Source organism: Eptatretus burgeri, chromosome 2 (assembly GCF_056783735.1).
Source record: "Eptatretus burgeri isolate ZD-2024b chromosome 2, Ebu_testis_v1, whole genome shotgun sequence".
Lineage (NCBI taxonomy): Eukaryota > Metazoa > Chordata > Myxini > Myxiniformes > Myxinidae > Eptatretus > Eptatretus burgeri.
Genome location: NC_140962.1, coordinates 156,956,223 through 156,980,032, shown reverse-complemented (window position 1 = coordinate 156,980,032; position 23,810 = coordinate 156,956,223). Strand labels below are relative to the sequence as shown.

Sequence of the window (23,810 nt, the reverse complement as noted above, 5' to 3'; positions counted from 1 at the left end):
AAGACTCACAATACTGCATACATGTATATCTAGATATGAAGTACATTTGGTTGTTTGCGAGATTCAAAGTGGTAAAGAACATTACATGTATAATGGTATGTTATAACGTAAATAAATATTAAAAAAAAACATTTCATGTGATTTTACAAATGAAATGTAATATTTTTTCAGAAGATCAACTATTTTAAAGAAATTTATGAAAGAATACAGAATATCATCATTCTGTGTGCATATTTGGCAGAATATGGCATAATACACTAAATTGGTATATAATAGGTGTCTTATAGCCTCGATCACATGAGTCCTACCAAAAAATGAAAGTTTATACATCAAGCGAGCAACACATAAAAATTGGTGCTTTTATCTGGTATGTCCCCATCAAGTTGCTAAATGTTTTTAAGGGAGCAATGAACCATCATGCAAACGGAATATATGCAAATTAGAAGATGATAACTGAGTTTATTGATAGTATAGTAACGTAGTATTTGTAGTATTATATAATGACTAAGTAGTAACAGAATATAAGGATTGTGATTCTGTCTTTTAATGTCATCTTATGTCTGTTTACAAGAGTACTGTTCATGTTTACTGACTGCATTGAATAATGTCTCAGAAATCAACAAATAACCACTAACTAGTGTATTCTTTTTCATGTAAACACATACTTTCAATAAATAACTCATTTATTGATATTATTAATGGTATAATTGCATTCCTTGTCCCAGAAAATGTGTGTTTAGACACCAAGATTGCTATCCTAAGTAGCATAGAAGCTGAGATAATGGCACTTGTTGGTTTTTACATCCAAGATGGCCGCCATCCTCTATCTTGAGGACGTGGCTCCGACCAAAAATTTAAACCTAAGGCAATGGATAGCACATGGAAAAAGTTTGGTGCTTTTATCCGGCGTGTCCCCAAAATTTTGTTAAGCCACCTGACTATTCCAAAGCATTGTTGAGAAAGAAGATTGGTGGGGTGGGGGGGGGGTTAAATGTTCCTTTCGGAGAGACATAGTGAGAGTGTGAGATTTGTCCGGATTGAAAGACATGTTCCACGCATTGGACCAGTTTGTGATTCTATCCAGATCTGCAGAGAGTGAAGAAGCTACAGCTTGCTGGTTTGAAGGATGACAGATGGTATGACAAATGGTGGTATGAAAACCAGAGAAAGAACAGGGTCCAGAATGCTGCTTTGAGGAACTCCAGCTCGGACAGGAAGAGGGGATGAAAGAACTCCATTTCAGGCCACATTTTGGCTGTGACAGGAGATAAAATCTGTGAGCCATGAGTGGAGATGGCCTTGGATACCATAGGAAGAGAGTTTGGTGAGTAGGGCAGGGTGCCAGACCATGTCAAAAGCACCTGATATGTCTTGGAATATTTCTCTGATTTCATGTCTGGCATTGAGGACTTCCATCCATTGTTGGGAGAGCAGAAGCAGCATATCCAGGGTAGAGTGACCTGGTCTGAAACCAAATTGATGATTGGAAATCAAGCCATTGGACAAGAGGAAGGATTTAATGTCGGAAGCGATGATGGATTCCATAACCTTGTTGATGATTGGGAGAAGGTTGATTGTTCTGTAGTTGCAGAGATCTGTTTTTACACCTTTTTTATGCAGGGCAGTAATATTTGCTGATTTCCAAACAGATGGCAGATGGCCTTGAGCAAATGAGAGGGTGAATATAACAGAAAGAGGGTGAGCACGAGCAGAGGAGCAGGTGTTTAGAACACGTGGGCTGATGCCGTCTGGATCGGTTGCAGAATCTGAATCGAGGTTTGAGAGAAAACTCTTCACCTTGTCAGGAGAAAAGGATACAGAGTCCAGGGACAGTTGGGTGCGACTGGGTAAGGTGGGTACAGAAAGCGATGGGTTTCGGACACAAGATTTCAATGTAAACACCGAGTTGAGGCATTCAGCCTTTTCACGTGCGGTATCAGCAGTGCGGCCATTTGAGATGAGGGAGGGGAGAGAGGGAGAACATACACCAGAAACAGATTTGATTAGATGCCACCAGGATTTTGAGGAGGGAGAGAGGTTTGAAAGTTCAGACTTGAGATTTGAAAGATGTTATTTTCTGGCTCTCCTGAGGATAGACACTTTTGTTATGAGCTTTCTGGAAGGAACTGATTATCCTCAGTTGGGTTTGCTTTCCATGAGGCAAAGGCAACTTGTTTCAGGACAACTTCCTCGCCACAAGCTTTAGTGAACCATGGGCGGGAGGAAGGGGAGGACAACTGAAGACGAGAGGGGATCAATATGTGCATGAGGGAGCAAGTTTCTTTGAAAGAATTCCCAGGACGAGGTGATGTTGGAGAAAGTAATGATGGGAGACCAGTCTCGAAGTTTGGTGGCTGCTTGGAGACCATGCCAGTCAGCCTGAGTGAAATGCCAGACTCGATGGTGCTGAGGTGGTTCTCTAATAACAGCCAGAGAGATGTTAACTTTGACAAGGACGTTGTCGGAAGAACCGATTGGAGCGGAGAAAGAGCAGCAGATGTTTTCAGGGAAATTTGTCAAAATCAGATCCAGAAGAGATGGAGTACCGTTGGTTGAGATCCGAGTCGGGAAGTTGACCGATTGAGTCAGTTCCCATGAGTCGCAGAAAGCTATTGCTGAAGTGCCATGACAGGTGAGAGAGGTACCCACACCTAGCCAACTGACATGATGACAATTGAAGTCGCCACATATGAGGAAGAGAGAGTTTGGATGAGAAGATAGAAGTTGGTCCATGTTTTTGGATAGTGAGGTGTAGATGGAGTCATCACTGTTTGGTGGACGGTGCAGTACACATATAAACATGAGGTGGGAGTGGAGGGGAAGCCATAGCCAGAGGTATTCCTGGGGGTGTGTGGGAGTGAGAGCAGTGCATGGAGCGTGAGGAATAGATTCTTTAATGAAGAGAGAAACTCCTCCACCAGGACGAGGCTCAGGTCTGTCATACCAGAGGAGGGAGTAACCAGGGAGAGGTACTTGGAGTCAGAGACATCTTGGAGGAAAGTTTCTGTTAGGCAGATTATGTCTGGTTTGTCAGTGCCAACCTGTATGGAAAGATCTGTAAGGTTTGAGTGAAGGCCTCGGGTATTTGAAGTCCACACTGTTAATGAAGAGGGAGGGGTGGAGACTTTAGGTGCAGGGGATGCGAGGGGAGGGAGAGGGTAGGAGGAGGGGGGGAGATAAGGAGAGTTGTTGAAAGAGTGTGGGGGGTTGCAGAAGAGCTCGGGGAGGGGGCCGAATGAGTAACATGCCTTCCATGGGTAACTCGTGATCTCTCGCCCGTTCGCCACAGAATCCCACCACAACTTTTTGTGCACCCTTGGTGGTGGAGCATCCATGCAGCTCTTCTCCATTACAAGGGTACACAATTAATTTTGACACAGGAGGAAGCCATTTGGACCATCCATCATATCTGCACTCCATCAACATCACATTCATCCAAACTATCAGTTTATTTAATTAATTTGATGGGGAGCAGGAGTGGGGATGAGAACAGTGGGGTTGCCACAGGGACATCACGAGATTGTTTTAAGCAAACCCTGATAGCACGTTTACCTTTTGTCCTTCCTCAGATATGGACATTTTTAGATCCTCGTGGAGGATCTCTAAGTCTTACTCACGTTGTTGTTCTTCATCTTCTTCTTGTGGACTTTTTTGTTTCAGACCCTGCAGTTTTCATCGAAACTTCCTGAAACTTGGCATACATATGTAAAAATACCCTGCGCAGACAGTAACCATCTCCGATTTTGGAAATTCTTCCGAGAAAAAAAAGTTATGACAACAAAATATCTCCGCTAATGGAAATCGCCGGAAAAATTATCTCCGAAACTAGGCAAGCTTTTTGAATTCTGTTTGCGGGAATCGAACAGGGCATTAGCAGAGATGCACTACCGTACATATGATGCATCACTATGACGTCATATTAATTTTTATGACGTCATTCCTGTTTTTTTGACATTTTTTGTTTCACAACCCAGAGTTTTCATCGGATCTTCGTGAAACTTGCCATGTATATGCAGAAAGCCCACGCGCAGGCAGTCACCGTCTTCCATTTTGGAAATTCTTCCAAAAAAAAAGTTGACGTCATAATATCGCCGCTAATGGAAATCGCCTATACCATTATCTCTGAAACGAGGCAAGAAGCCGGGCATTGGCACAGATAATTATTTATCGCAAACCTGATACATCACAATGACGTCATATTCGTTTTATGACGTCATCATCAAGAGGACGAGGATCTTAGTTCATTTGAGCTTGTTTAAGATAGACACCCTACACGGACTTTGCTGCTCCAACACATTCATTGAACTGCATTACTATCGTTGTGTACCATTAATTAATGTTTACTTTATTCATCCTTTTTGTCACGTGATCACATCCTGTGGATCTTGGCTCAGGATCGGGAGAATTTGAGACGAATCTGAGGCAAGGAATTGGCGGTTTATGCGACAGCGGCAGGATCGTGAGAATTTGACACGAATCTGAAGCAAAGAATTGGCGGTTTATGCGACAGCGGCAGGATCGGGAGAATTTGAGACGAATCTGAAGCAAGGAATTGGCGGTTTATGCGAGAGCGGGTTCGGCTGTGTTGTTACTGAGGGACCATGGACGGGACGATTGGTCGGGGCGGCCTCGGTGAACTCCCGGCCTGGCTGGAGATGCAGGGTTTAACGGAGGAGTCTCTCCAAGCCGCGGTTACGGGTCTCGGGGTCGAGATCCTCGGAGGTCTGTGTGCCCGGGCCGAGCCCAATCCGGTGAGGGTTCGACTCCGTGCTTTGTCCGTACGAAAGTTCACCTACACCATGTACGCAGAGCTCTGTCGGTACGTGGAGTCGTGGGACGTCCAGGAGAGGGGAAGACCCGATGGAGTCCTGAACAGTGAAGATGAGGACTCGGTTCGTCCTGAAGAGGAGGTAATGGACCCGGAGGAAGGTGAGTCGTGGAGACTCTGAGGAGTTGGTGATGAAATATTTTTTAAATTATTTAAATCTCTCTCGGGCATTATACAAACCTATATTCGATGACGTGCAGTCTTTTGGCCTGATCTGCTCGACAGGTTCCTCAACCGTTCTGAGCCGTGCAGTTTGAACCAAAAAAGAATGCGCGTGTGAAAGCCATTTGGCCCATCGTGCCTGTGCCGTATCCACGTGATCCCAGCATCTTTCCCACGTATTTACGTAGCGACAGTTGACGTCATTACGGCGTAGGACGACTGACTCCACCCACAATTGTAAACGTCAATGTCATATTATTCCGCCATTTTGATTTTAATGCCGGTGCAGGCGGAACACATCGTCGAACCTGTCATGTTCACAATCGCCATGTCCGGCCTTTTATGTTCTCCATTCGGTGTGATTGTACAAAGGATGCTTAAAATAACCAAATATTGAAAGGATAAGCGTCACGGGTCTTCCAACGACACACTGGTATGTATAGGCCTCAGGCTTCATGCCTGAGGCCTCACCTTCAGGCCGCTTCAGATTATTATTTTTTTCTTATGAAGTGATGGATGCAGCGTTCCAAACTTCCTGTTGCCGATACACTGCCCGGGTTTTAAGGGAGGCTCCAGTGCAGCAGGGTCCCTGCTCATGTGCTGTAATCACACATCCGTTTCCGATCTAGATTGGCCACCATAACTGCACACAGTGACCTGCCCTTTTCAAAAGTGATCAGGGTATACTTGCACCCATGACTTAAATGCAGACTTGACGGCCATCTCTCTTACTCTCCCAAACTGTCAAGGAAGATTGACAGTTTCTGGTGGAATCTTCGATGGAAAACAGACATGACAGCTGAATGGACAGAGAAGACCGCAATTCATTCTGAATGAATGAATGTTATTCATTCAATAGTGGTCAATCTTCCACTGAATCCTTCACCATGCGACTTCATCACTCAACGTGCTCTTCGGTTAATCAAGATGAATCTTTTTTTTGAATGCTCGTCTCAATAGAAATTTATTTATTTATTTCCATGCCATTAGTATGTTATTTAATTATTTTCAATGCTGACGTAATGTCCAGCTGGCTGTTTCCAACAGCGGTAAAAGTCAAACTACAACATTAAAAAAAAAAAACATCCCAATGTGACAAGTCTTGTGTTATAATTACTAACTTGTGGTTAACTCATTGAGACTACTTGCAAATAACTACCTTATGTACTCTCTCTTGATATGAGTTTCGTTACTTGTGAGGAACTTCATCGCAGGAGGCCATTGTGGTTGTTGAGTCCCCTACACCCCCCCCCCTTTTTGTCGTGACCTGAAGGGTCTTAAAGACCCCATTTTGAGGAATGAGAACTAACGGTCAACTTTCTTTATGTGAATTATCTTCGCAGGGAGATCGCTGGAGTGCATCAAGAAGTTTCTCTGCACAAGGTACTCTTGTCGCTTTGTCTGTCAGGCTTTCATGTAACTTTGCAAGGGAAAGCACCATATAGTGTAATTTAAAGTGTGTAAATGATGTGTCCTTCAACGAACAGCAGTGTGTACCAAGGTGATCAGTCATGAGATGATATCGAATTAAAATGACTGTCTTTCGATCTTTATAATATAATGGAGCAAGTGTATGTACGTACTAGCGGGGTAAGCTTACACATAGAAAGCAATAACGAACCGTGCTTCCCCATTGTCTGGGGTTACTCACCTGCATTTGTGTTTTTCATTTATTTATTTATTTTTTTTATTTATGGACACTTTCCGACGGTTCTGTGATTTTTTTTTTCCTTGTGTATTGGCCCCGATGTGTACCGGCATGCAAAATTACCATGCTTCCCCATTGTCTCGGATTGCTCACCTGCATTTATTTTCATTTATTTATATTTTCATTATGAACGCTTTCCAACAGTTGTGTGATTTTATTTCCCATTGTAACTGCTTTGATGTCTGTCGACACACAAAATTGCTGTGCTTCCCAATTGTCTCGGGTCACTCACGTCTGCATTTTTTTCTTTCATTTTTTTATATTTTCATTTATGGAAGCTTTCTGATGGTTCTGTTTTTTTTTTGTTTGTGTTTGTTTGTTTGTTTTTTTACTTATGTATCGCCTTCGATGTCCATCAGCATGCAAAATTACCGTGCTTCCCCATTGTCTCTGGTCGCTCACCTGCATTTTTATTTATTTATTTATTTTCATTTATTTATCATTTTCATTTATGAATGCTTCTCAACAGTTCTGTGATTTTCTTTCCCAGTGTAACTGCTTCGATGTCCGTCGGCACACAAAATTACCATGCTTCCCCATTGTCTCTGGTCGCTCACCTGCATTTTTATTTATTTATTTATTTTAATTTATTTATAATTTTCATTGATGAGGGCTTTCCAACAGACAGTTCTGTGATTTTGTTTCCTGGTGTAACGGCTTCAATGTCCGTCAACATGCAAAATTTCAGCTTTCTTCGTCACCCAGAATGTACCGATCTTTAATATCGGTGAGTCAGTGGTTAGAATGAACGAATATATGTATATATATATATGTATATATATATATATATATATATATATATATATATATATATATATATATATATATATATATATATATATATATATATATATATATATGTATATATATATATATGTATATATATATATATATATATATATATATATATATATATATATATATATATATATATATATATACACACACATGTATGTCTGCTCTATACCTATTGGTTGGACAGTTGGCCTGATGACATCCACAATCGTGACCTCAAAATAAAATTAATCCACCATTTTGGTGCATTGGTGAGCCCCTTCACAAGTGTCATATTCACAATTGCCATGCCCTCCCTATAAGTTTTCTGTTAAGTGTAAAAGAACCAAAACGACTGTTAAAAGGATCATCAAATATCAGAAGGTTGGGGTATATAGGCGTCATGGGCCTTGTGAAGGTGACAGTACAGACTGTATAGGCCTTAGGCTTCAGGCCTCTGGTGTCAGCCTATGGCCCAGTGCAATTGGAATTATCCAAGCTATATAAGCATGTGTGTGTGCGTGCGTGTATATATTGTTGTGGTTACCAGATTCGCAAACCACCATTCAGGTCCCTTAGGTGAGGTATCTCGGTAAGTGCATGTGTAGTTAGGCCCAAACCCGTCGTCTAGTGGGAATACATGTCATTTATGCGAGCTGCGACTCTTCAGGATAGCCGTTTTTCTTTTACTATCTTTATTTTGGACCAACCGCCATGATCACAACCACAACATCAACCACCGACCACAACCACCGCTTCACCACAACCGCCACGACCTTCACGCACACCTCACAACCGTAGCATCGCCACCGTTCTTGCCCCGCTGTGGGTACCGGTGTTGGACTCATGCAGAACGCGCGTCGAACAGCGTGTACAAAATCACGGATTTTGTGCTTCAAAAACGACACACGCCCACTTTTTGCCGTCCAATCGGTGAGCGAGGGGCGATTTGGCACCGCCTCCAGAACGATCGATATATGCAAATTTGTGGATCAAAAAGCCTTCACGCCCACTTTTTCTCGGGCCAATGGGGAGCGAGGTGAAAGGTCAAAGGGAGGGGGTCAAAGGCGAAGTTACGGGGGGATAAAAGGACGGTGTTCGTCAGTCAGAAGAGAGTCGCAAATGAGAACGAGAAGGAGTCGAGAACGAGAAGGAGTCGGAACGGAGGGGACGAGTGTGGAAGACTGGAGCCCGAAGCCTGCAGTGGCTGGAGAAGCTGAAGAGAGTCGGACGAGGGGGTGCTCGCGTCGGTGCCAGGAGCTGCACGCCCGAGGGAGGCCGGCAGCGTGACCTGGCCGAGGTGGAGACGCACACCAGGGATAATAAAGATCCTCTATACCCCGAGCATCAGCAACCCCCTCCTGTTTCCCCCCGCGCTGAGATAGTGCGACCAAGGGGGCCCGGTTCCCACCCCCAGCCAGGCACTGTCCACGAGGCCCGCGGGTTGCGGGGCCATCGCCGCTCCGCGTCTCATCACCAGACGGGTAGGCCCGACCCGGTCTCGGCCTCAGGCCTGCCCCATTCTTGGGGGATTTCTTTTCCTTGGTTTTGGGTATGTGTTGTCGGCGCCGTCTGTGAAGTAGAATTGTATAAGTGTTGCCGTGTGCTCGGTAGTCGGTATTAGCTCTGCACTGTGTTTTCACTTTTATGTTTGCTTTTTGTGTAAATGGAATTGTGTTTTCTTTTTGTGTGCATTTGGTGGAATTGTATTTGTGTGCTTCCCGTGTGCCGAGAATAAATGTGCTTTATTGTTGAACTGTTACCCGCTTCGCTTCGTCATTTCCTCCATTGAATCCCCATCTTGCTTCACGTAAAGGGTTGGTAGTGGGCTGAATACGCCCGATAATTAATCGAACCGTCGAGGTCGACGATAACACCGCTCGGTTATTCTGATAGTACGGAGCCGGGTCGCTTAAGTGGCCCGTGTCCGAGAATCGACCTGCGGCGAGGTGCGATCGCCCGGTCTACCCTCCGCGTGGGTACTTAGGTAGTTCGAATTTGGCGAGCAACCCTATCCCACGCGGGGCTGATTGGCTCGATCGCGGTGAGACCGAAAGGTCCACCCGTGACTGGTTCCCGGCGTTAGTCCGAGAGGGTCACGACTGGATTGTCCGTCCGGTGGGCGACGTGCCGCGATTCGAGTTACGTGGCCGTTCGCACGCCGGCGGGCGCGAAAACCGCAACACTGGTGTCAGGTCGTGCGATACAAATTCATCGCCCTCCTCGCGGCACTGGTATTGGAGAGCGGGACAACAGGCTCTCCTGTCTCCAATTAAATTCACGGGAATCGGTCCAGGGGTGAGAGAAGCGACCCCCGATTCCCTCCAAATTACGAGCGAGTTAAATTAACCCTTCACGAGAAGCAAGATGGCGTCTCAAGGCGAGCGGGAGCCGGGGGTATTAGAAATGTATATGTGTAGTAATGTAGAATCCATGGTCCAGGATGGAATCCCCGAGCAGGTAGAATCCATGGTCCAGGATGGAATCCCCGAGCAGGAAATGTTGATTGTGCAGGAACACGGACTCGCCCAACTGAACCCAGGGCCCGAGGTGGGTGCGGCAGCGGCCGCGGTGTATGACACCTCCCTCTCCACCAAGACCCTTCCCCAACCCCTGCCGAAACGGCTCACTTGAGTGCATCCGACATGGCCCAGCTATTCACCATGCTGGCACAAATGAATGCGGAAATGAAAGGCATGAACGAAAAGATGGATACAAATACAAATGAAGTGAAAACGACGATGGATGCGAATACACAGCAAATGAGGGAAGAGATGAAAAAGTTCCGGGGTGAGACGCAGAACATGGGCCGATGCCTGCAGGCGGGCATGAAGGCCGTGACAAAGGAAATAATAGTTGAGACAAGGGAGGTAAAGGGTGAAGAGTTGGGAGAGACACGGGAGATAGAAAAATAGAGGAAAGACTACACGAGGAAGACGGGGTAAGTGACGCACACACACACACGGAGGTAGTGGAGGATAATGGGGGTGAGCTGGCGGACTGGGTGGAGGACCAGTGCGAGCAGCTGGATGGCCTCCTCCAGGAACGAGGGGAGGGAGTCTGCCCCCTTGAGGCGGATCACGACCAGGTGAGTTCGGTCGTGCTTCGCGAGGTTGAGGGGAGGAGTGCTGTGGACGGGTGCACGGAGAGCTTGGGGGGTATAGAGGCCCCGGAGACCCTTGTGGGGACACGAATGCCCAGTGTGGTTGTCCCTGTGTGTGTGGTGCAAGGTGTGAGTGCGTCCCCGTGTGTGGAAGCGACCCCGTGTGTGAGTGGTGTGGTGGCGATGGTGCTGGAGTGCGTGCTTCCCAGCACACCGTGTTTGGATGAGGCACCGTGTGTGGATGAGGCACCGTGTATGGAAGAGGCCGTGTGTGTGAGTGAAACGGCCAGTATGAGTGAGGCACCACGTGTGAGTGGTATGGTGCCGGAGTACGTGCTTCCCAGCACGCCGTGTGTGGATGAGGCACGGTGTGTGGATGAGGCACCGCGGTTGAGTGCCCCCGCGTGTATGAGTGAGGGACGTTGTGTGGAAGAGACCGCGTGTGTGAGTGTCGCCGTGTGTATGAGTGAGGTACCGCGGGTGAGTGCCCCCGCGTGTATGAGTGAGGCACGGTGTGTGGATGAGGCACAGAGGTTGAGTGCCCTCGCGTGTGTGGGTGAGGCACCGCGGGTGAGTGCCCCCGCGCGAGTGAATGGAGCACCACGTGTGAGTAGTATGGTTTGTGTGAGTAGTGAGGCACGCGTGAGTGAACGGCCGTGTGCAAGGTCGCTATGTGCCAGGGAGACCGTGTGTGTGAGAGAGCGGTATGAGAGGGAGATGTCGGTCGGCATGCGGGAGCACGCAGCCGCGTCTCCCCGTGTGAATGTGATGGTGTGGACTGTGTGCGTCGTGACACGCAGGTATGCGTGTGTGGAATGGCGACGACGGCGACAGAGGAAAGAAAGCCGAGTGGCGGCTGTAGTTGTTTCGCGCACCGTGCCGGGTTCACCCAGCAGTGAGCACGCGGTTCGTGCTGTGCAACGCACGAGACCACCACGTGCTCGCTTGCGAGAGTGAAGTCCCGGTCCGGAAACGCACGCGGTGGATTTGCCGATCCCGCGGACGGACAAAGTTTAGGCAGGTAAATGGATTTGGACCGGACGGGTTCTCCACGCGATCGTGTGTGTTAAGCTCCAACGGGCAAAGCACATGTGTTCGCGTGGGGAACCCCTCGAGACGTGGGGCTTGTTTTTTTTATGCGCACGGTGACGTCATGGCTGCACGTGGGGTTGGAATCCGGCAGGAGGGGTATCTCTGCCGGATGGTCCCGTCCAAGGAGGGACGAGGAACACGTGCAGCTGCATGACGTCACGGGCAGGTGCAAAGTGCGCGAGCTCTGAGTTGCCGCGCAGGTGCTGCGCATGTAAAGAAAAAAAAAAAAGGAACAGGCCTCACTTTCGGGTACACAGGATTCCTGGGCAAGGGGTGGAAGACCCCCTTGGCCTGGGCACAGGATGGAAACTAGTTAGGGGGAAGGGTTAGCTTAGTTAGACCGACTTCATGGGGCAGGGGTAAGTCCTCATGGAGTCCGTGGAATGGATTAGTTAGAGGGATTGTAGCCAGATTTAGGTTGGGAAATTGATTAATGGGACATTTGAGGACAGTGACAGACTTGTGGATGTGTAGCGGGGACGTAGCTTAGCTACGTAGTGTTAAAAGGAACGTGCTTTAGTGTAAGGGATGACGTGGGAGCACGAGTTAGTTAGGGGATGCAGAGAGAAGGATGGCAGAGTTCAGTGGTGTGTGTGTTGAAGAGTTGTTGGTGAGTGAATTGGAAGCATGTGCTTGGTGAGTGAGTGAGGCCAGCAGGTCTGTGTGTATGGAGTGAATGGGGAATGCATGGTGCGATGAGTGATTGGGGGGAGGAGTGACTCCCGCCCAAGGGACCCCGGGGTCAGAGTAAAGTGAGTTAGGGGGTTAGTCAAATTTTAAAAATGGAGGTCGTTTTGCTGTTGGTGGGAAAGTAGGCTCGAGACCCATTTGGAGGGGTGCAGGAGCCCTGTTGACGGGCTTGGGAGCGTGGCTGCGAAAGGTGAGTATCGCTGAGTGGGTACCCCGGGCACCAGGCTAGTCGGCCGCGGTAGGCCATGGGCCCATGGGGGGCCGGGATAGAGTAGTGGGCACGGGTGCGCCTGCTTGGTGCGGGGGCCCGGGGCGCCATTAGCCGCGTGGGCAGTGTTGTGGGCACGGGTGACCCTTGGAAAGGGGCCCAGGAGGCCGGCCTGCCACGTGTGCGTTTCAGGGGAGGTGCCATGGGGGGCACTCCCCGGTGTTAGGGAGCTGGTAGGCTCGGAGGCAGTGTAGTGCCCGGGGGTGCCATAGCGGGAGATTCGGCAGAGGGTCGTGCCTGCCAAAGGGAGCCACGTGTCCCAGCCAGGAGACCGTGTGAGGGCACGGAGAGAAAATTGGGGGGCGAGGCCCGAAATTGTAAGGACACCAACACAGGCGACGGGAATCTGGGTTGTTAGAACCAATAGTTTAAGCGAGAGGCGCTTGTTGAAAGCCCCGGGGTAGTTTAACAGTTAAATGGTTAGGGTAGATTAGGAGATGTACCCCTCCGCACCATCCATCCCCTCGCTGTCGTTGTGGGCCGCTGGACCCACTTTGGTTATAGATCGCTGAACTCTGGGGAGGCCATCCTGAGGCTTCGTTGGGCCTCAGCACAGGACGTTAGCTCTCCCTTGTTCCCCTCCGGGAAGGGAACGTAGGGGTTGGGAGTAGGCTAGGTGACAGGATAGGTTAGCCGAACAAGGACGATAAAGGGGGTTAGGGGACGATTTATAGTGGGGAAGTAAAAATAAAAACAACAGAAAAAAAATAAGTTGGGGCTAAATTGGGGTTTGACAAATTAAGGGAGTGGGTATGTACAGTGACAGGCAAAGGCGATAGGTGGGAGGGAGACAGGAAGGTAGGTCCAAGCCCGCCTTCCAAGTGGCCAGCACCACCGCACTCCCTCCACCAACCTCCACTGAACGGCAAAGGCTAGCCAACTCCATCGGCTGGCCGTGTTTTTCTTCAAGGCGGAGGCCGGCCAACTTCATCGGCAGCTGTTGTTTTGCTGCAAGGCCTGTGCCATCGGCTGGCCGTGTTTGCTTCAAGGCCTGTGCCGGCCAGTTCATCTGCCCGCTATGTTTGCCTGCAGCGGCCTTCATCTGCCGGCTGTGTTTGCCTGCAGCGGCCTTCTTCTGTGGGCTGTGTTTGCCTGCCGCCTTTGCCATGCCATGCCCACTGCCCACATTCACCAGCCCCGTTCAATTTTGCTTTGCCCCCCCTGTTCATTTCCATGTGCGCCAGGATCCGCAAGGCAACAGTTTGCAAGCTGCGAGAACTGCCCTGTTGGCAGCTACAACACGGGCCTGCAGTGGCGGCCCGTGCACCGTGTTTGTGTTCATGCATCCATTCGTTGTGCTCATTGCGTGTGCCACTTGAGCTGGCACGGAGACTGCGTTTGTGCAGCCCATGCACCGTTGTGGTTCACTGCGTTCAGTTCAAAAGGGAAGGCCTTGGACTGCGTGTGAGCAGCCAGCCACGTTCCCTGTCACCTGCATTGTTTGAGCCAGAGACTGCATGCGGGCAGCCTGGCTCCCTGCTAACTGCTTTCTTTTTGCAGAGTTCAATGATCCTGGGCCATGGTTTAGTGTAAAATTTGTAAGTTAAGGTTAAGATGTACTGTAAATATGAGTGCGCCCCCGGCATGTCTGTCTAGCGCCGGCAATTTTATTTAAAGTCGTCCGTGTGAGTGAGTTTGTTTAGGTAGTTACGCAGCCCTCAGGTTATTTATTTTGGGGACACGAATACCATGAATGTCGCACTCAGGGATCCGTAGGTAAAATGTACTAGGGGAAAACTACACATGATGGCACACGAAAATTTGACGACTCGGGACGAGTCTGTAAAAAGGGAAGGGGGTAGTGTTGTGGTTACCAGATTCGCAAACCACCATTCAGGTCCCTTAGGTGAGGTATCTCGGTAAGTGCATGTGTAGTTAGGCCCAAACCCGTCGTCTAGTGGGAATACATGTCATTTATGCGAGCTGCGACTCTTCAGGATAGCCGTTTTTCTTTTACTATCTTTATTTTGGACCAACCGCCATGATCACAACCACAACATCAACCACCGACCACAACCACCGCTTCACCACAACCGCCACGACCTTCACGCACACCTCACAACCGTAGCATCGCCACCGTTCTTGCCCCGCTGTGGGTACCGGTGTTGGACTCATGCAGAACGCGCGTCGAACAGCGTGTACAAAATCACGGATTTTGTGCTTCAAAAACGGATCAAAAACGACACACGCCCACTTTTTGCCGTCCAATCGGTGAGCGAGGGGCGATTTGGCCCCGCCTCCAGAACGATCGATATATGCAAATTTGTGGATCAAAAAGCCTTCACGCCCATTTTTCTCGGGCCAATGGGGAGCGAGGTGAAAGGTCAAAGGGAGGGGGTCAAAGGCGAAGTTACGGGGGGATAAAAGGACGGTGTTCGTCAGTCAGAAGAGAGTCGCAAACGAGAACGAGAAGGAGTCGAGAACGAGAAGGAGTCGGAACGGAGGGGACGAGTGTGGAAGACTGGAGCCCGAAGCCTGCAGTGGCTGGAGAAGCTGAAGAGAGTCGGACGAGGGGGTGCTCGCGTCGGTGCCAGGAGCTGCACGCCCGAGGGAGGCCGGCAGCGCGACCTGGCCGAGGTGGAGACGCACACCAGGGATAATAAAGATCCTCTATACCCCGAGCATCAGCAACCCCTGCTGTTTGACCCCGAGCTGAGATAGTGCGACCAAGGGGGCCCCGTTCCCACCCCCAGCCAGGCACTGTCCACGAGGCCCGCGGGTTGCGGGGCCATCGCCGCTCCGCGTCTCATCACCAGACGGGTAGGCCCGACCCGGTCTCGGCCTCAGGCCTGCCCCATTCTTGGGGGATTTCTTTTCCTTGGTTTTGGGTATGTGTTGTCGGCGCCGTCTGTGAAGTAGAATTGTATAAGTGTTGCCGTGTGCTCAGTAGTCGGTATTAGCTCTGCACTGTGTTTTCACTTTTATGTTTGCTTTTTGTGTAAATGGAATTGTGTGTTTTCTTTTTTGTGTGCATTTGGTGGAATTGTATTTGTGTGCTTCCCGTGTGCCGAGAATAAATGTGCTTTATTGTTGAACTGTTACCCGCTTCGCTTCGTCATTTCCTCCATTGAATCCCCATCTTGCTTCACGTAAAGGGTTGGTAGTGGGCTGAATACGCCCGATAATTAATCGAACCGTCGAGGTCGACGATAACACCGCTCGGTTATTCTGATAGTACGGAACGGGTCGCTTAAGTGGCCCGTGTCCGAAGTCGACCTGCGGCGAGGTGCGATCGCCGGTCTACCCTCCGCGTGGGTACTTAGGTAGTTCGAATTTGGCGAGCAACCCTATCCCACGCGGGGGCTGATTGGCTCGATCGCGGTGAGACCGAAAGGTCCACCCGTGACTGGTTCCCGGCGTTAGTCCGAGAGGGTCACGACTGGATTGTCCGTCCGGTGGGCGACGTGCCGCGATTCGAGTTACGTGGCCGTTCGCACGCCGGCGGGCGCGAAAACCGCAACAATATATATATATATATATATATATATGTATGTATGTATGTATGTATGTATGTATGTATGTATGTATGTATATATATATATATATATATATATATATATATATATATATACATACACACACACACACACACACACACACACACACACACACACACACACACACACACACACACACACACACACACACACACACACACACATATACAGTAGACTAGGCGTAAGTCGTTACCATCGGGACCGAGAAAAAAAGTGACGACTTACGCGTATCAGCGTATGCGAACATTCATGATGACTGTGGGGTGAAGGATGAAGTTGCGCGTGGCCTGGACACGTATGTGTGAGAGCCGGCTATTGTACCAAAAGGAAAACACAATCCTCAGGGTATAGGTGGGGGTTCATTGGTGAGTTGGAAAGTGATCAAGCAAAGATGGAATTCATGAATCAGTTTAGCAAAAGTAAAGATAATGAACAACTGTAAGACAACTCATATACCATCGGTGATTGTATGGTGACACATTACATGACACACAGTCATCGTGGTGATAATTACCACTCAATGCCTATGTGTGAGTGCGGTAATGTACAAAACAAGCCATTATAAAACCATGATCGGACTTCAACACTAAGCTCAATCGATCCTTTACTCCTTCGCGAAGTAATCCGTTATGTTTGACTGCCTCAAACTCTTGGGCATCTGGTGCATGAGAAAGGACTCAAACTGGTCAATGTATTCCCTGATGTTGCCTGGGTAATCCTCCACCGAAAGACAGTATCGGCCTAATCAGCCGAAACCGAATATTTGGCTGAGCCGACATTTTCCGAAACCAGATGATGAGCGCATCATCGACATCTTCAAAGGACACACATTTCACGCGTTTCACACTTACCACCGGCCTCGCGATCTTCTCCACTTGTCCAAATATCTTGCCCTTATTCTTCAAGATATCGTTCAATGTCTGCTGTTTGATGTCCAACTTCTCAGCTATGGCTGTTTTCTTCATCAGTGGGTTTGCCTCGCAAAACTGGATAATGTCGTATTTTTCTTTGTAGGTTTTAGTTGTAAGCTTACGCTTCGTCGCCATTGTCCTGCCTGCAGTGTGATAAACGTCTGTACGCAGTTATAAATAGCCTATCACTGACGGTGTAAACCAATGAGCGAGCATCACGATTCCATGAAATCGGGCTTCTCACAAGGCAGCAGTTCCGTGTGACGAGTTAGGAGTGGTAATTTACTTGAGTTTCCATTACGTGAGAACGGACAACATCTGACGACTTAGACGAAGTGACGACTTAGAAATGACGACTTACAGAGAGATGACCCTTTATTCAAAGGGATTTAACATGAGATAAATTCGGGGCTTTTTGACGCTGCCGACTTCGGCGAAGTGACGAGTTACACGCTGCCGACTTACGCCCAGTCTACTGTATGTATATATATATATATATATATATATATATATATATATTTTTTAACGCATGTTTTGCTTCAAGTTCATAACCTGGGTTTCTTATTTTGGGAGCGATTGAGGTAGCGGTCTGTTGCCTATACACTGCCCACATAAAGGGATGTGTCAGAAGAACGTGTTGCACGCTTGGGGCAAGATCGCCCGTAGAGCGGGTACTCTGCCAGTAAAAAAACAAGTCATTTCATGCCTCCTCCTCAGTGGGAGTATCATTAGTACCTCAAACCTGGCAGTCCCAGATGAAGACCAGTTGGTGGTCAACATGTCGCACCTGAGCCTTATCTGTTGGGCAGCGATGTGAGTTGGCGGTGACTTGTTTATTTTTTGAATACCTTCACATACAGTTATAAAAATAAAAATGCAAGTTCATTAATCCCCTGTGGTACTGAAAAAAATCCTCGGAATGAGATGCGATCTTCCATGAAACACTGGTCTTTGTATTTTTTGTTTTTTATTTTCTTGGCTTTTCAATAACTAAATATATAATTGGTAAGAATAAAACTTCCTTCCTGATTATATCCACTTGTATATTGAATAATAAAAAGTTAGTGTTTCTCAGTGTCGCATATCCTTAATGAGTAACTAATGTGGTGTATACAGTAGGTACAGTGCAATATTAATGCTTGTATGTCGATGATTTGATGCAGAACAAATAGTTTATTATATCAGACTTTGTAATGTTTATTGGGACTTGACTGGTTGTACATGTTGAGTAAAAGGCTGGCAAGATGGAAGATCGCGTGTTTTTGGGGAAATGTTGGATACTTCCGTATATGCAACAATTTCGCGATATGTGGAGCAGTTTCTGGCCCTGTCTGGATATAGAACCATCTCGTATTCATGAGTTTGTAGAATGAGGGGCATTTGGGAATGTTTATGAGTTGTCCATATAAGGGAAGAAGGTGGAGAAATAATTGCTGGTCACCATCGTGCAATGTCATGCATTTGAGTATCGCTCGTGTTTGATCCCTTTAAAAAAACCCAAGTTTGGACTACGGTTGGACATCGATCGATCAAAGTGGGTTTTGTGAGAGTTTCATTATGGGGAGTATCTTGTTCTAATGACCCTTTTAACAACCCTTACTTGTACCCATTTTCATTGAACTGGTTTTCATGGCTATTGGAGTTGTTTGTCCTTCTGTGTAATGTATGTAACTAATTAACACCGAGATGAGGAATACCTCTGTTGGATATTAAAGAGTACAGACTATCCTTTTATTACTGTCGCTCTCTGAATCCAGTCCCTTTTTCCCATTAATAATTAATGTTGCATGATGTTATAAGGGTAAGGTTGCTGTATGGATTTGACTCATTTATTATCCCCATCCTTAAAAAAAACAATGGGGGAGGGGATGTAATCGGCTCCGTCCATCTGTCCGTCCGTCACACCATGTAGAGTAAAAACGGTTGTGCAGAAATTCACCAAACTTGGTGGTTATGATCACCACATGGCTAGAATGTGCGAGGGCAGTGTGGTAGGTTCAAAAGGTCAAATTACAAACAAAAAATGCGTTTATGGGCACATTTTATACTTTTAAAATGAAACTTTGAATGTGAAATCAACATTGGGGGACGCATGAAATATGTAACGATTTTGGGGGATTTGACCATGGGTCATGCCCTAGGGGGTGGGAACGTGGGGTCACAGGGGTAAAAACGGGAAAAAAAATTTTTAACTCAAAATTTGCCCTTGGATCATTCGTGGTGGAACTTTTTTCCATCTTTCAACTTTGCTTTCGGTGAGAAGTGTGGGGATTTGCGATGGTGTGCCATCGACTTCAGTCGAGTTTTGTAATTATGATCCTCATACTTGTTTGTATGTTTATGCCAGCAAAGTATTTCATTTGATAGATGCAAACTTTGAAGAGCAAGTAAAAAAGACATAAAATGTCATAACCCCTGTTGTTTTAGTAATTTTACTGTGTGGGGTTTAAAGGACTAGCCCATATTTATGTACAACTAAAATGTTCACCAGTCAGCCATCTTGTATCTGATCTCAAAAAAACAATGAAGTGCATATGTAAGCCATCATTCCTTATTCGGGTGCCAAGTTTGAACAGCATCGGTGAATGCATGTCTGAGAAATGGTTGAGTACGTGTTCAACATCGGGTTATTTTTTTTTTTTACAACTAAAATGGCTGCCAGTCTGCCATCTTGGATCTGATCTTGAAATTTAATTACAAGCTTATGTAAGCCATCATTCTTTATGGGAGTGCCAAGTTTGAACAACATCAGTAAATGCATGTCCGAGAAATGGTTGAGGACGCCTTCGACACCGGGTTTGTTTGTTTTTTTTTAACAACTAAAATGGCCGCCAGTCGACCATCTTGGATCTGATGTCAAAAAAAAAATGACGTGCTTATGCACACCATCATGTGTTGTATTTGTGCCAAATACGAATAAAATCGGTCCAGACATGTCCGAGATATAGTTGCGGACACACAAACGCATGGAAACACAAAAATGGAGACCAAATCCATAATCCTCCATTTCGGATTAAGTCCAATTGGGGCTGATAATGAACACGAAACAAGAGTTTCATCGTTTTGTTCGGCAAACATGATGCGATTTGTGTCCATGAAGGGAATTTAAACTTTTCTCTCCCCTGACGTTGATGTCCAAGTTTCCACAAAGTCTTGTCCTCTTTCTTGTTCCTTGAAACATTGCTTCTTTGGAAATACCTGTTCCAGAAATTGTGATGTATAAGCACGTTGTTAACCTGTTCGTTTACACGTCACGGCCCAGTCCGATGGAGAACTGGCCGAACACGAAGTGAATGTAATTGTGTGAAAATAATGGAAACTTTCCAAAACGCTCACAGTATCCTTGATTCCCTCCTGCAGCTTCTCCACTTCATCGTCACCCCAACCGTTTGTGGATAAATCTCACATTATGACGAGGACCACGTGGACTGGGTCAGAGATCGCAGATGGGAAATGCTGTACACGTCCGGAAAACAGTGCGGAGGACCAGCTTTGCACAGGTACTTTGAACAAACTTGGAACTGTCCCAAAGTTTACCTGTGTGATCACAACTCGCCATTGAACCTAAGGGTACCGTGCTACATGTACATATCACTTGTGCAAAAATATTGTGCAATTCCACTCGTCTCCACTCTTCCCCATCTCATTTATGTATTTGGCCTGAAAAGGTATTTCCATAGCAAGCATGGGTATTGTAACGGACCCGGTCTCCCAAACTCTCTCAGTCAGGTCAGGCCAGATTAGATCTGTGACTTGCTTACAGGTATCATGTAAATCTGTACTCACCTGTACCATGGTCGGGTTGTCGGCGACAAAACCGTCTCCCCCACCAGGTTTTTTGGTGAGGAGGGTGTTTGGATATGGACACCCAGCAGGATGAAAAACAAAACCTGTCAAAGGGCGGAGGAGCTCCTTGTGAGCCAACGGCCATCCATATCTAGTGCCCAACTGTGTCTGCGGACGTCCTCCTGCAGTTGGGTTACTTTATAATAGGAGGTTGGTGGCAGGATTTACACTCTGGCCACCGTAAAACCCTTCATTCTGCAAAACACAAAAACGCAAAGAAACCTGAAAATCCACTCCGTGGGAGTACATCCTGTGCAGCTTCCCTTCGCAGGGAAGCTCACCGGATGACGGGATTGGGGCAAAGCCTCCGGGACCCCCAATCTTTGATGATAGGAGGGAAACGACAGGGTAACATTACCGGTTCAGATTGTGGGAGAGTGTGTCAGAGTGGTGCTGAGGTGTCGTCCACCAGACGGCGGTCTCCTTGGGTTAACCTGAGGCGGTCCTTTCGGGTGGGTGCCTGGAATGGCTTATCCCGAAGAAAGGATGATCACCTGTCTCTGTTATCATCTGAGCTCAAGCGTTTGGACATCGGGATTGCAGTACTCTCTGAGGTTCGGAGACCAGATTGCGGTGAGATCATGGTGGGTGGTTCCACCTACTATTGGTCTGGTCGTTTTGATGGTTACCATTCCCAAGGAGTTGCTGTAGCTGTGTCCAATAAGCTGACTCCAATGATAATTGAGGTAACACTGGTCAACGAGCGTATGATGAGACTAAGCATTCGTCGATCCTTAGGTGTCATTTACCTGGTCTCTGCTTATGCTCCGACTGAGGCGAGTGATCTCACTGTGAAGGATGCGTTCTACGCCACGCTCGAGTCTGTGGTTGATCAGTGCCCCAGACGAGATACACTTCTAGTCTTGGGGGATTTCAATGCATCGACTGGAACTGATAGGTATGGTTATGAGACATGTGTTGGTCCCCATGGGTCAGGAACTATGAACCAGAATTGCACTAAGTTCCTTGACTTTGCAAGAAGTCATGGACTTAGGGTAGCCAGTTCATGGTTTCAGTGCCCACAAGCTCATCACTGGACTTGGTATTCCAATGCTGGCGGTGTCGCAAAAGAGATTGACCATGTCCTCATTCATGGTCGCTGGATGATGATCCAGAACTGCAGGGTCTATCGGAGTGCTCAGTTCCTCAACACTGAACACCGGCTTGTTGGAGAAACTCTGAAGTTGCACCTTAAATCCAGGAGAATGGTACCATCCCAGCCTCGGCTGGATGTTGGCAAGCTCAAGGATGAGAGGGTAGCTGAGGAGTTTGCAAACAAGCTGAGTAGAGATTTGGGGTGTCTGGGTGCTTTGGGAGGTCCTGAAGAGTTGTGGAGTGCCTTCAAGACCACTGTCCTTGAGGTTTCCGGTGGATGTCATGGAACTCACCACAGAGCAAAGAAGAATTTTGTCTCTCAAGGGACACTGGATACCATTGACCAGAGTCGCAGGGCCAGGCTGAATGGCAGAGCTGAGCTGTTCAGGGAGCTGAGGCGTAAAACTGTATGTGCACTGAGGGTGGACAAGGAGGCCTATGTGTGAGGAATCTGTGAGGGGGTAAGAGCATCACCTGTGGTCAGGTGATTCTCGTCCTGCTTACAGGGGAATTCGCGCATTGCGTTCATCCAAGCCCATCCCTTGGTGTACCGCAGTTAGAGCAGAGGGTGGTAGGCTCTTGACACAGGAATCTGAAGTGAAGGCCTGCTGGACCGGGAAGTTTGAGCGGTTGTACCAGGCTGATCCACCAGCTGTCGAATTGGATGTCAGGGGTGTTACAATCCCTGTTGCTGACCCTCCAATCAACTGTGGTCCACCTTCGCTTGTGGAAACACAGGCTGCGGTGAACAGGTTGAAACGGAATAAAGCTCCAGGGATCTGTGGCATCCATGCTGAACTTTTCAAGGATGGTTGAAACGCTGCACTCGTGTCATTGCATGCAGTTTCGTTCTCTGCCTGGAACACAGGCATCATCCCAACTGACTGGAAGAGGGGCCTTGCTGTCCCTCTCTGGAAAGGGAAGGGTGATCGCCAAGACTGCAACAACTACCAAGGGGTGACGCTGCTCTCAGTGCCGGGCAATGTCTTTGCTCGGATAATTCTTGATAGGGTTCGCCACCATCTGCTTGAGCACCAGCGTCCAGAGCAGTCAGGCTTTACATCAAAGAGGTCAACGATTGACTGTATTCTTGCTCTTCAGGTCCTCACCGAACGCAGACGAGAGTTTCGGCAGGGGCTGCTTGCAGCCTATGTTGATCTCTGTAACGCGTTCGATTCAGTGAATCCAGATGCCCTCTGGAGGATTCTTGGTCTTCGTAGGGTGTCAGCAAAACTGATGGATCTGATGTCTGAACTCTACTCTGGTACTGAGAGTGCTGTGAAATGTGGTGGTACCATCTCTGACTTATTTTTCAATTGTTACTGGAGTTCGTCAGGGTATGTACTGGCCCCCACACTTTTCAGCACTTGTATGGACTGGATTCTAGGGAGGATGTCGGAAAGATCAAGCTGCGGTGCATCGTTTGGGAATGTCAAGATCTCGGACCTTGATTTCGCAGATGATGCAGTCATCTTTGCGGAAACTTCAGATATCCTTTTGGGGGCCCTCGAGGTGCTGAATGAGGAGTCGGAGCCGCTGGGATTTTGGGTTTCCTGGGTCAAAACTAAGATACAGGCTTTCAACGACATCTTGGATGCTGCTGTCCTGTCTGTGCCTGTTTGCGGTGAGGATGTTGAGGTCGTGGAGAGATTCACTTACCTTGGCAGTGATATTCATATGTCTGCTGGCTGTGAGTCAGAGGTCAATAGACGTCTGGGTCGGGCCTGGGGAGTCATGGATTCGCTGGATAATGGGGTGTGGCGCTGCTGGTACGTGGCGGGGGTGTAATGCTGGTAATGGGGTGTGGCGGGAGGACGAAAGTCTGAGTCTTCAGGT

The 23,810-nt window shown here is 47.8% G+C and overlaps 1 protein-coding gene across 6 annotated transcripts in view; it reads left to right on the top strand.

Moving 5' to 3' along the window:
• The first annotated feature begins 4,526 nt into the window (after window positions 1-4,526).
• Window positions 4,527-23,810, top strand: part of LOC147033677 (uncharacterized) — a 33,494-nt gene continuing 14,210 nt past the window's right edge. For 3 of the 6 annotated variants that reach the window (XM_085871758.1, XM_085871756.1, XM_085871755.1), the window contains exons 1-3: window positions 4,527-4,929; window positions 6,334-6,373; window positions 20,394-20,533. In XM_085871758.1, the coding sequence (XP_085727884.1) occupies window positions 4,602-4,929; window positions 6,334-6,373; window positions 20,394-20,533 (508 nt within the window). In that variant the 5' untranslated portion in view covers window positions 4,527-4,601. The remainder of the gene's footprint in view (window positions 4,930-6,333; window positions 6,374-20,393; window positions 20,534-23,810) is intronic. The other 3 variants (XM_085871760.1, XM_085871757.1, XM_085871759.1) reach the window with 3 other exon arrangements.